The following is a 14335-nucleotide window of genomic DNA, read 5'->3' as shown; positions in this document are numbered from 1 at the left end:
ATTTGGTAGTAGGGCTGAGTGTCAAAAACCAGAAAGGGATGAAATACTTGCGTATGAAGTCAGCAGGCATTACACTGCGTGTGAAAGAAAGAGATGCAGCGATACCTCCAATCCACCCCCTCTAATGCACGTAGCAATATTTTAACTTTGAATTACTGCCTCATTTCTTATCGAATTTTAATGCTGTTGTCTCAGAAGCATTTCTTTTTTGTACTAATTTCTGTTACCTACATATAAAAAAATGACAAAAATCAAACACAGTCAAATACCCTATTTAATTATTTTGTAATAAATATAATCGTCATCCTTATTCTTATATAATACTCTTAAATTTTGATTCACGATTAACTGACAATACCTTCCAGTAATATTTGTAAATACCGGAATTGGAATGACTGTCTTAGCGTGAGATGACATAGGTAATTTTGTAGTGACATAGGTAATTTTGGTGTTTTGTGTCAAATTATCACCTATTCTCATACATTACAATTATTATCACACTCCATCAACAGTCAAATAGTCGTGATTCGTGTAATTATTATTTCAATTTTTATTATAACGAGACAGCCGTGTTCCCTTGAGAGTATTAGATTGTATTTATAAATAATTGTACGTGTATGTCATTATTCAAAGAAATTTATAAAAATAAACGATTCAATTAATAATGTCTTGTTTATTTGTAACAGTTTAATGTGACAGTTGAGTGGGCACGACACTGTTGCATAACGCTCACCACCAATAAACCGCATTCTGGGCCCTTATTCTCTATGATAGTGTAAACGCGTTACGCGGCCGTGTCATGTTATCTCCGAGAAATGTGCGTGGAACGGTATTCTGTAAGCCAAATTTCTATAGTCCTAAACATGACGCGTTGTGTTACGTGCTTGTTACGCACTGTTAAAATAACGTGCGGGATAGAGAATAAGGCTCCTGCAGAAAGTAACACGATCAACCCAGTTCGCTGTGCCTTGACGTGATTCGATATCAAATGATTTGATTAAGTTTTTTATAATCTTACCATAACAAAGGTACGGCTTTAAATATAGATTAAGGAATTTAAAATAAGAATGGACCTGAATGTAAATGTACGCACTAGATGTTTAAATGAGTATTATTTTGTTCCAATATGAAACTAAATTTATATGCGGGGACAATGTCTTGTTTTATTCTAACACATGGATAACATGTTATTTGGTTTTAATGTAATTGCATGTACATTTTATAAATTCATAGTGGTATAATCCAATTTCGACAGATCATAATGTTTTACACAAAAAACGGAGGATCCATCGGGTGATTACAATTTAAGTACCAATAAATAGAATTAAATTGGTAGAAACTTCAGTCATAGCCAACAATAGAATTTATTTCAGGTTCTAAAGTAGTTTCTAAAATTGGAAACTATCACGATATTTTGTGTACATTCGCCGGCGGGCTGAGCAAGGCCTTCTTTTTAGCGAACGTTGCGTAAACTGATTTCTATTAAGCCGGTGCAATAACACGAAAAGCAACACTGGCGGGAAGCCTATATGTAACGATGATTAATGGCTTCAATCGCAAACTGTTGCCGACACGTTCCAAGCATTTTAGGAAATCGATAAAAAATGTTATTAATCGAGTTAAATTCGAATTTTGAATTTCCGGCGTCGTTCACTTCAAAATTCTAGGTATGTGTAATATTTCCTGTTGTGATTATTCTTTATAAATGATTTATACTTGTTTATGAAATTGAGTATATCATGTTCCAATATCTAATTAAGCCAGTGCAGTGTACAAGTAAACACTTATATCCTTTTGCTATAATAATCGTCTTCTTTAAGACTGTGTAGTTACTTAAAGAGTATGAGCACCCAAACAATAAAAGAAATAAAGGACTTGCATCGTTAAGAGTCTAGACGAGTTCATCGCACCTTTACAAAATAAATTTACTATAATTCATTCAATTGCAAATACGCTTATGAAGAAAATACTTATACGGTTTATTACATTCCTTCCGATTATTACGATTATGGGTACAGTAACGCAGACCAAATTTTAAAATCTTCATAAAATGGTTTCATGTAAAAATGGAGGAAACCTTTCGATTAAATTGCTGCATATTATAAAATTAAATAATAAAAGAACTAACTAAAGATCGTAGTAAGTTTTTGTACTAAAACACAGAAAACAAACAACAACATGTATGGTGAGCCTTGATAGAAACCGGGCTTTCTTTGGTCACACTACCTTAGTATTCAAGAAACTTCCAATTTGACTTGTGTTATGATCCTTTACTTTCACTATACTGTAATTTATGATTTTTTTACATTCTAGTGGTTGCATATTCTATAATACCTCTATTGCTTATTGCTATCAACCGACGTTACATATCCGTTTCTACCTTGTAGTAAAGATTTGACTGATTAATATGGTATGTAGTAAAGATTTGACCTTGGTATGTATATATTTGTCTTCCGATTATAGCTACCAGTATTATTGTCCATTCAATCACATGCTCTTTAGTTACAGGTATAGGAAAGGATTATTGGGTGTTTGACTGAAAATATGTTTTTTTTTAACTAATCAATCAAAATAAATTAAATGCAGTAAACATTAATGGATGATGATAAAATTATTAACATTTTCGTAGCAAATATTTATAGAAGAAAATTTCGAAGACGGGCTAAATATTTCCATGTTTTATCTTTGAGATTTACTGAAGCGGAGAGCCGATCCGTTACTAAGAGACACCATCGATATGGTCCGAAATGGTTAGATTCAAATCGATTCATCAATGATTTTGCGAAACTGATGCTTGTAAGATTTGTTTTATTCTGTCAATTTTGAGATTCATCATGCAATTTGTAAATTTTTTGTGATTGAAATTAAGGAATTTCGAAGAAATATAGATGTGTCTAAAGGTTTTTGGAAGGTGATAATTTAATAAAATTCTATGTAGTGTTAAATACACAGTTGTAACTGTCTAGGAATGTAATTACTAATTAGTTGAACTAGACGTAGCACAGAGTAGGTAATAGTTGAGCTTTATGAAAAGTATTGTGTTAGGTAAGACTCGGTTGTAGTCATATTTTACTATAGGTTCATATTTTACAAACGGGCAAGATGTTTATCTTTATCTATTTTTTTAAAATATCAAGTACTTTCAATTTCATGTTTAATGACTACAAACAACGTCTGTAGATAACTGTACTATAAAAAATCAAATCGCATACGCTGCAACAATAGCTCTTTGTTTGTATTGCATGCCCGATTGTATCAATCGCTATAGCCTGTAGATACGTGTGCCATCAGGAGAACGTCATAAGTGCTTGGATTTAAGTCAAGGTAGTCTGTATTTCTGTGGCTTTCCTGTGGACGTATATCAGTCTAAATATTGTGTAATTTACTTACAAGGAACGACTTAAGGAACCGACCTACGTTGCACTACAGATTTAAAGCTATATTATGTATACGTTTCAAAATGGAATTATAGATACTATGTAAACTAACCTCATATATTTCCTGTGCTCGTTTACTGGCACGAAGTATTCATCGTAAGGGTTACTCGCGTTCATATCAACCTCAACATCCTTCTTCTTAGCATTTCCATTTTTAGGCGTGAGGTTTATCAGTTCTAGATTGACTGCTTCTAATGTTTTGGTTTCGCCATTCGGTTCCTTGGTGTGTCCGTTCTGCTGTGGTCCGTTTGATGTGAACGAGTCGTTGTGGTTTGGGTCCGATTCGTCGTGCTGGTATGCTCTGTTGTCGAAGGCGGCTGGCGAGGACGGCGGCGATGGTGGACGGTGTTGGGGCCGTATAGGCTCGCGCGGCGACGCCGATCTGCTGTGGCTATCCATTACTTTTGGAGCGGACTGACATCTGTAAAGACGAAGGAATCACATTAATAATTTAATTTTAATTTATTTTTTATACTATATAGAAAATTATATATAGGCGGAGTTAATTCCAACAGGCATTTTCTACTAGTCAACCTTAGGTAGTGTAGAGATGCGCGCGGTTGCGTTGGTTAGCTATCTATTGTACATTGCCAGAGGAACCCGTGGCCGTCCCTATGGCGCTGAGCAAGGCCAATACAAGGTTTTGGGTGGTATGCCGGTGTAGAGTATATATAGTGGCTTGACCCAACGGTCACCCGTTGTCACCCCCAGTGCCGGGCGGTAGTGTTCACAGCATTTTCCCAAGGAAAATACGATTCAAGAAAGTAGGTGTGATAAGCTATTTAGATATTCAATATTTTTTTATGTGGATATACCACTTATTGAAGCAATAATCTCTTTCCATGGCAACACGAGATGATTCCTTTCGTATATAAATTGCTAAACAACATTATTCTTAATTCTAATGTAGAGTTGCACATACATTTGTATTATTTGCAAGAATAAGAGAAAGGCTAAGCTATGTTACAACATTACAATATTTTTTTATCTAATTAGTTATTACGTATTATTGTTTTAATGGATATTTATTTCAATAGAAACATACAGCAAACATTAGTTGAATGCGTTATTTTTGCAGCGTATAGCTTTGGATGGTTTCAGTGACGCGCGATGTCATGACGTAATCTTTGTGAGTTTCAGTTGAAAGTCATTAAACGCGCTTTAATCTATCATATGTCTAAGGGCTTTAGTGCTATAAAGTTGTTCCATTGACCGCACAACCACATTTACCGCGCGATTTTAACACCAAGTAAATTAGCAAACATTTTAACGATATAAATTATATTATTATGATGCCTAAATGATAAAAAAAAACTGTTTTTTTTTGCCAATATTGGATATTAGAGGTGAGATAGGGTGTTGAAATGTAACGACTTGCCATGAAATGGATTCGTTTCAGCGGACCGTGTTCGGAATCCCTTACAATCGCTATTCAAGAAATAATATTGTTATTGTCAAACCATTACCTATTCTATGATTTTAAATCTTGTCATATTTAAATCTTATTTCTCGTAATCTAAGAATAGGTATATTTTATTTTTTGTATTGACGGGAGTAGATTAAATTGCATTATGTTATTTTACATTTTTAAGTAAGGAAAAAAAATCTGTGAAAAATATATTAATTTAATTGTTTATACGATACAGAGTTCAATTGTGTGAAACCGAAAACAGTATAATATAATATATACTATTGCCACCGTTAAACCAGATAAATTATGTATACGCTTAAAGGCAATCATATCTAAGCGACAATCAGTAAATTTTTGTGCAGAGTGCTTTAAAGTCTTGATATTAATATGAAAATTCATGACAATTAAACTTTTTATTTTATTAAGATATAGTCTAATGATATTAAAATTATCCTAGACCTACAAAGTCTAGAACAAATGACGCAGAAAAATTTGGCGATTCTAAATATTTATATAATTTATTGTGTATTTGTCGCTTAGGTATGTATGCCTTTCAAGCGTCGATGTATATTATTGCGACCGTCAGTCGTATAGTATAGACTGTAGATTAAAAAACTTATATTCAATGAGCAGTCTAGCATAATTCTATCAGCTATCGTGACACACAGCGGCTCTTCATTTCAAATAAAATAATATCTGTTTTATGAATAATAATTATTATACAAATTCATTATTAAATGTATTATTAAAATATGATAATATCTACAAACACTAGCAGTGTAAAGATAGTTGTAGAATAACTACTTAGATGTTGCTCAAGGCCAGTTACTTTCTGATTATATGGTATTAGATTTCTCTGAGTAAATGAGACACTTTTTGTTGAAATAATATCAATATCGAGAACAGGAATTTGAATAAATGGGTCGTATGATAGGTTCTATAATAGGAGCAATATCATTAGTGCTATGACAATGTTACGAGTGTTATGCAAACCATGGTATAAATTATTTAATTGTCTGAATATATAAGTACCGTTGTTAAGTAAGTATTGATTTCGTTTTTTCACCACGCTGATTCCTAACTTTTTTTTATATAAAATAACATTGGTTGACAGTATTAGTTTTTAACAGAATAGATTTTAATATTTTATGACGGCGTTATATTGAAGTTATTAATAAAAAAATAAAATTCATAATATACTGCCGTGTCCTTGATTTTTAAGTTTACACGCGTATCGTGCTTCTTTTGTAGCCGGTTAATTTTTTTTGTTAGGCTGGCATTCATGTTCTTGGAAGCGAAATATAAATCCCGGCGTCACGTTAGCATCCCACGTATTCGTGAGAAGTTAGACGTGCTATGAGTATCGTAAATCACAATGACTCTGGTTATGCAGGTAACATAAGTTTTAATTTTCACAATCATGCTGTAAACATATTAAGTAATTGTTTCGGGCATGAATGAATCGGCTCGATGGTGATAATACCGCGGGCTGACAGAAAACTGACTTGAAGTGACAGTTTGTTGAAAGAATAAATACTGACTACCCTTACAACCTCTCTGATGGTTTTAAATTTCCAGTTTTGTATACTACTAGTTACGCCTGAATATTGAAAATATCACTAAATTTGATAGATGGAATATGATGCGATTGCAAGTCTTTTTGAATTGTATGTAACTAGGTGTTGCTCGCGGCTTTCTGGGTACAAGTCTTTCAATCTGAGTTTAAATCCAGGACATGGCCTATCTACGTGACAAATTTCATCCAAATCCATTCAGCTGTTTCTGCGTTTACTTGTAACAAATATCTAAACAGTTTCACCAACTTTCGCATTTATGATATTAGTAAAAAGTCAGTTAAAATAAGACTATAAAGAATTAAGATTTACAATAAAAACTTAGATAATATTGATCTCAACAAGCAAAAACTGAAGGCAAATGATCTTTAACACTATGTTTGTTTATTACAAAATCAGTTGCCCCCGATAGAAGGCGGGTGTCGCCGAGGTCGGTTGCCTTTACTCAGCAGCTTGTAATCGCTTTAACTAATCCAAGGTCCGGAACACTGGCATAGAAATTGCTGGGTAATTAGATGTTGGTCGTATGGGAGATATTTAATTTTTTCTTTTAGTTTGATGAAATTCCGTCATATTGACAATTGCGTAATATGAGTGTTGACATGTTTAGGCGTAACGCAGACTTTTAATTTGAAACCTACTATGAAACCGTCATCTTTTACGTCAACAAGTTGACGTTGACTGCGCGATGCTTTAGTATATTTTTTTATTTATAATATTTTAGTTAAACAGTAATTTTTTTCTCATAATTTGAAACTATTTGTTTTAACTGAAATTTTATAATGCAATTCATTAAGTCTTCTAAACTATTCGATAGAGTCGTTTCTACAACGTTTAAAATGGAGCTACGATTACCTACATTTGTTTTGTTCGCCTCTCGTATATTCGTAGGTAATTGGTGGTCTCCTTCGGCAGATGCTCGTAAATAACACTTTAGTCCTGATTGTTGGGTAAGGTGCAACCTTTCGAATAGGTTATTGTGGTATTTTTCATGGCAGTGGTGCAATTCTCAATGTTCATTTCAACTTGATCTATTTCTTTCATTCTTATTTGTGATTGTTTTTTTTCCGTGAGATATCTTTGATAGCTTTGCTATACTCATGATTTATAAAAATGATTTGAAGCATTGAATTTTATAAGAATATTTTTAGCAAATAGTCATCAAAATATTGTACCTTAACTAATTTATAATGCAACCAATACAAACGTCTTGAGAAAAATTGCATTTTTAATCAAACAACAATCGTCTTCAAAATGTCCGAAAAAGTAATGAAAAAAAAAACAATACAATTCAGGTATTGAAATCGAAAACATCTTGCAGAAATTCAATTTCAATATTATTGATATAAGTGTAACTAATAGGAAACCCGACACAACAGCGTCCATCTACGAACCAGTTCCAAAATAATCAGATATAAAAACACGAACAAAAGAAGCAAAAACGGAGAAGTTTCACTTCAGCTTAGTGGAACGAATGTTTAAATTATTCTAGCACTTCTTACCTTGTCCTCAGGTCATCTTGACTTCTTTTCCTAGCATTGTCCAGAACGAGAGATCTCGTATAGTAGTATCTGGCATGAGTCGATCGAGGGGTTCTCGGAGTCTTCCGATACCTCTCATATCTAACCAAATTCCCACCCCCCGTCATCTTGTTCACTCACATCCTACCTCTTAGACGAGGACAGACACATTTTGGAAGTTTTGTTAAGAGAAATGAAGTAATTCTTCCGATAATAGAACTGACGCGCGTTGACTGACACCGCGCTGCATTCGTGTGACGAAGAAAACAATCATGTAAACAATAATATTGTTGCTTCGTGATATGCACAGGGTGCTTTAAATGTACGTATTGTACGTGGCCAATTTACTTACAATAGCAATTTAAATGGAAGGTTGACGTCAAGCCATATAGTTCTAGAACGACATAGAATTTTATTGCTATATTTAAATCTGGGCGTGAACGTAACAGAAGAGTTCAGAACAGCAAAAAGAAAAGAAGACATGAAGACACTATGTAAAAAACCATAAGTTGAATGAAACAAGTAGAAGGCGATGGTACAAAATAATAAGAGCACGAAATAATTCTTGTTACCACTACAAAATATTTGAATACTGTAGCAAAAGCGGCAGTAAACCTAGATTTATACGAATAGCGCATTTTGAGCGCGCAGTTTAACAGTTTCCGCTACTTACGTATGTCTTGCGAACAATTCAATTCCGTAATTGTTTGCGTCGTTATTCCACTGAGCCGTTTCTTAAGCAGACTTAATCAAACGGATAATTGAGGCGTTTACTAACTTGTGTATTTCTAAAAGTAGGAGTCTAATTTAAAAAATACTTGCTATAGAAGTTATGGCTTTAGAGTTGACAATTACTACCGTAAGGAACTTTAACAATCCTTACTACTAAATGTTTAGACCACAGGATTAAAGGCGACCAATAATAACCACCAAATTCAAATATAATCAACATATCATACTGTATCACCAATATTTTCAACACTAATGATTTCATGCTAAAAGAATAACAGCTCGATGCAGCTCGCTGTCATTCACATAACACTGACGAATAAGGGGATAATCGGTGCACAATTTGCGTTTACTGCGAATGGACCTAACATTATACATAATTCAATTGTAATTTCGCCATTAACATAAATATGTAGTCGTTTTAATACACGCATATTTATAAATAAGATATATCGTAGAAGATGGTATGAAGACATTAGGTTCTCTTAGATTAAGGAACGCAATATCCAATAATTTCCGAATATTCATATTTTTTTGACTCTCTGTATTAACTTTAGCGAACATAGGAAGAAGAGAAAGCTTTGTAAACATAATAAAATAAACTCTAATTTGTCGATAATACTGATCAATAAGTTCATGCCAGTCGGCTACTTGACACAGAGGTGATCTGTAAAATCTGAACTGGGCTCATTTTCCATGATGCAAGAATGCAAGTCATCCAGTTGTGAAAGGCTGTGGCCTTAGTTAGAGAATACTAGACTAACTGCATTTTAATGTAACCATCGATGTTGGATGCACCTGTTTCTTTTTGTTATATTGGACGTAAACATGGGACGTGCCACGATCTAATGTTTAGATACTTTCATAGATAAATTAGGCCTGAAGATGATTTATTATTAGCGCAAATTTAATGCGTTTGTTTATCTGGAACCGTCAATTTTTTTTTTATTTGTCGTTTGATTAAAGACTTATTTAATAAATTTTAAGTATATTGTAAAATAGAGAATCATGAAGTCTTGATTTATTTAATAATAACTATTTATTCATATTAATACATTATTTAGATACTTAAGAGTATTTTAGTTTAATGTACTTTAATAATTTTCGATTTTTGTAATTGCACTACGTCTAGTTTGTTACCTCGGCGATAATCTCGATTAAAACTAACTTCCTTGTTGGCGTAGACTTGTATTGACGGCACATCAGTAATCAACATATATTATGTAAACTACATTTTGATTATAGTTTCGATCTAGGACTGCAGGATAACTATAAATCAATGTCGTAAATGGCCTAGGCTGTTCGCGCTGTACGAACTACTGCGCCTAAACTGATTGTAATTGCATGCGGCACTTTCACAGGCGAAATGCAATGTTGGTGAACAGACGCCAACATTTCAGCATGCATAATTCTTAATTGGAACGCCTTGCGCGAGGTTTGGACACGGTTTCCTTCAGATAAGTTGGTTTGTTGCGATAATATTGAGGCAAGCATTACGGAATATGGTTATGAAAAGGCAAATGGAATTTTGTACTTGATTATGAATTAATAATAATATTTTGATTGAAGGTCTACTTTAATGATCTATTTGAGTTTTCTCTTGCCAATCGTTATTGGAAATGTTTGCTGTGTGAAATCATGTTTAATTATAGGTATTTTATCGTTGTAGATACGCACGAAAGAAGTCAATATGAATTATATAATGTCATAGTATAATTCTTAAAATAAATAATACTGACTATTCATAAATGTTAAGTGTATGCTAAGAGCCTATTAGCTGAAAAATGAATAAAAACTGTGATAATTAATTTCAACAGATTTCCTAATGCACGACACTGAAGAATTAAAGCAAGCAAATTGTTTCAAGGTCGTTTAAAAGTAACGACGTAAGCAAAAATAATTCTTAAGTCTATATTTTTAAGTCGTTTTAGTTTACATAAGCAAGTCAAATTCGTAGAGACGCTCGACTGCGCAGATGCAGCGAATAATTTGGTATTTGGTTGTGTAAGATATTGATCAATGTTTGTTAAATGTTTTGCCGCATTTTAGAAGTGATAATTTAATTTTCTAATCTCAATACATTTTCGTGGTGCTGCAGATGCGCGTAAAAAACATGTTTTTGTAATCGCTTCACATGTAATAAGTTGCTCCCACTTAGCTGTCTACAGTATACTCTGCATTTACCAATTTTAGTAAATAACATTTGCATCGACATTAATTTTCTTTGTAGCCTTCATGATCGCGGAGCGGACAGAGGTATGGTCATCCGAAAAGTCTAAGTTACGATATCTACCTACAATGTACAATAACATATATTGTATATTGTGACTGAATAGTCGGGAGGAATGTTATAATATAAAAAATCGCGATAAAATCCGAAAAATTGATTTATTGCGATGTCAAACGTTCGTGTATTAAGTAATTAAATAACATTAATTGCATTTATCCATTGTATTAAACCTGTCATATATCGGATACGTGTAAGGGACAGTTTTATATTAATCATTAATCCTACTCGTGTTGAGAAACACTTATGCCGCGTATTTATAATGCAATAACATTTACAGCCTGTTTAACACGTGCAATTTCTAGAACATATGTTTTGTGGATATCTTGTGAAATGTGTACCTAAAATTAATTTAACTTAATTATTTGTAGATAACATCCAAGTTTGCTATTAAAGTTACATTATATCCGATCATTAGAGTATGATAGGGCTAGAATGTTATGATGTTAAATAATAATATCAGAGCGTTATTTTTATTAATCAATAATCACTTTGTTTTTTTAGGGTATTTTTGCATTTTTTTTTTCATTAAGAGAATTGTTGTAGAGATCCCGATGATTGCAATAATAGGTATATAATATAATTATAATAACTAAAAACTTTCAAATCAATAATGCAAACGTGACGGTGTTTATTATATTGGAACCTAATTACCATTAACAATATTCATTTATCATGTACAGCTTGTACTGTTTAAAAAGAGCAATTCAAATCATATCCTCCGGTAAATTGTAGAATTAAAATAATGGTGAGCAATTGTCTCTGATTTGGCAAATTACGTCAAAGGTGCACGTACTGCGAAGGTCGTTGACACGATGTTACTGTAAAAACTAAATCGCGTCGGAGCTAATCTCGTCTAAATGTTATCTCAGCGCAAGAGATGGGCAAAAACAACGTTTAATACATTTACGACATCTCTATTTTGTCACCGCAAAAACCGAAGTAAATTATTGACGATTTACTTTTTGTTCTGTAATGTATTTATCATTGAATCGATTATTATGCGCGTAGAAATTTAATAGGATAGTAAAAGTGATATCAATTTGAAGTGGAACAAACAGCTCGTCATAAATATTCTTAATATTTTGTGCAACGTTTAATTTTATGGAAACTTTATGCGTGTAGTTACGGACACCGTAATTTAATTCTAGTATTAAATTTAAATGCTGTTCAAACATTTACGGAAGATTAGCAGTTGATAATGTATTATTAACTAAAGGTTATACAGTAAATATGTTCCTTAGGGCCTTAGGCTTAGGTTGAAGTGGTCATACACAGTTCATGCTAGCAAGTCTAGTGCGAAACACACAGAATTTATGGTATTTTCTCTTTCTGAGATGGCAGCTGCGGCGGTCAGCATTATGTGGGCTCATTGAACCGTGTTCGCGTATTTTGTTTTGTCTGCAATTGTTCTGTTACAGTGAAAGGTAACAGCGGATGTCGGACTTTTGCTTGTGTTTTCCTCTACGCGGAATAGAAGCTGTTGGCAGGTTTTATTTAAAGTATAAATAAATTTATAACTGGCCCATTTTTTTTTATAAATGTGTTCATAGCATGTTAGGTAATTGTCGTGTCCACAATATGTTATCAAAAATCCATGTTAATTTTCAATGAAGGAGTTCTAAACATTCCAAATTCTATCCAAGATTCACACCTTACTGTCTATATTCACAAAAAATTGTTTGTAAGTACAGTCGACAATTTCGATATCCGGGTTATGTTCAGATTTTTTAGTGGTGACATCACACCTCGCGTGAGAACGAGAAAGTGTAAAATATCCCATTATATATTTGTATGTGTCTTTCATTACTTAATGCATAACAGTTTCATTAACACGTGGTGTATTTTTAAATAAAGGTATTGGTACATATTGGACACGCATAATATTATATTCTCTCATTATGATATATGTAATATTGCGGTATACGTATATTTAAAAAAAAAACATAAATATTGCTCGTTCCGAGACTTGGTCCTATGAGCTCGCAGTCTACAATCTAGGTAAGATATCAATACACTAAAAAAGCAATGAATAATTATAATTCATTAGTAATATAACACACACACACACATCATCACGCATTTATCCCCGAAGGGGTATGCAGAGGTGCAACCAGGGCACCCACTTTTCGCCGAATGTGTTCCGTCCCAGGATGTGATAAGGGGCGAGTCTATCGCCATATCGGGCACAAATTCCAGACTCCAGGCTAATATTGAGCAGAAAAACCCAAATACCACTTTGCCCGGCCTGGGACTCGAACCCAGGACCTCAGAGCACTGCCGTACCGCGCATGCAGTACAACTACGCCACCGAGGCAGTCTAACTAGTAATATAACGATTAAATAAACTACCTAAGTTTATTAAAATTACAAACGTATCCACACAACGTTTGAAATACAAATCTAATTGGAAAATCCTTATGACTCAAGCCCGTATGGAACCACGCGAAGGATAATGTTTTTATTTTTTCCTGATTGACGAGCGTTTGATTGTGTCAGGCATAATAAACGTGTTTCTGTGTACCTGTCACTTGTTGAAATATCTTTTAGCGACGACTCTTTTGAGTTTTACTGTTTTCGAAATACAAGAATAATTGCTGACGTCCTAAATGTTATTTGTGTCTTTTTTTAAACCCTATAGTATTCAACAATATATTACGGGAGAGGCAAAGGTGAAAAACGTAACAAACACACTTCTTAAATGTCGTACGTTATTTTTACTTTATTACTACTTATATTGTGTAAAAATTTTTAAATTTATTATTGCTATTTTATACATTAATGTTTTAACCAATCATTATTTTTTGACATTGTCGTTCAGAGCCAAATTATGTCTGATTATGATAGGTAATTAAATAAAATAAAATCGATAGTGAAGCTTTACGATCATAATTTAAAACTTATTTATTTTGTAACTTACGCTTTTTTATTTTACATCTACGGTTCGAGTATCTTATTGTCAAATGTTATGTTCAAGAAGATGAGTATGTGGTTTCATTTAAAAACACAATGTCAAGATGACCTTGTATAACCTTCGTATATATAATCTACATAACTATACTGTTTAATATCTTTGATAAGTGCGGTCAAATTAACAGAACACTACCCTTTTTGAAATGCACTATATAATTATCCCTCGTCAGTCAACACTCAATCTGAACTCCACTTCACTTACTGTCAGGTACAGTGGGTTCATTTTATCGTACACGGATAAAAAATGTTCTCTTTTAAGATACCAACTTTAAGAAGCTTACCAACTAATATATTCCCACGTTGTAAATCATCACGATCTTGTTCTTCATTATACATACTTATTGCATTATTAAAATTTATGCTTTTAAGTTGAAAACCATCAGATTTACATAATAAAGTTAAAG

General features: G+C 33.1%; 1 protein-coding gene across 2 annotated transcripts in view; it reads right to left on the bottom strand.

The window, feature by feature from the left end:
• The window catches only part of LOC115442132 (titin), a 66792-nt gene that overhangs the window by 17615 nt on the left and 34842 nt on the right, over positions 1 to 14335 (bottom strand). The window contains exons 1-2 of one of the 2 annotated variants that reach the window (XM_030167109.2): positions 7925 to 8085; positions 3490 to 3858 (exon numbers count right to left, since the gene is read on the bottom strand). In XM_030167109.2, coding sequence (XP_030022969.1) covers positions 3490 to 3858; positions 7925 to 8070 — 515 coding nt within the window. In that variant the 5' untranslated portion in view covers positions 8071 to 8085. Of the gene's footprint in view, positions 1 to 3489; positions 3859 to 7924; positions 8086 to 14335 lie in introns of those variants that run through there. The other variant, XM_030167110.2, reaches the window with a different exon arrangement.

This window comes from Manduca sexta, chromosome 28 (genome assembly GCF_014839805.1).
Source record: "Manduca sexta isolate Smith_Timp_Sample1 chromosome 28, JHU_Msex_v1.0, whole genome shotgun sequence".
NCBI classification, from domain to species: Eukaryota; Metazoa; Arthropoda; class Insecta; order Lepidoptera; family Sphingidae; genus Manduca; species Manduca sexta.
Note: the sequence above shows the minus strand (reverse complement) of the source record. Positions and strands in the feature narration are given on the sequence as shown.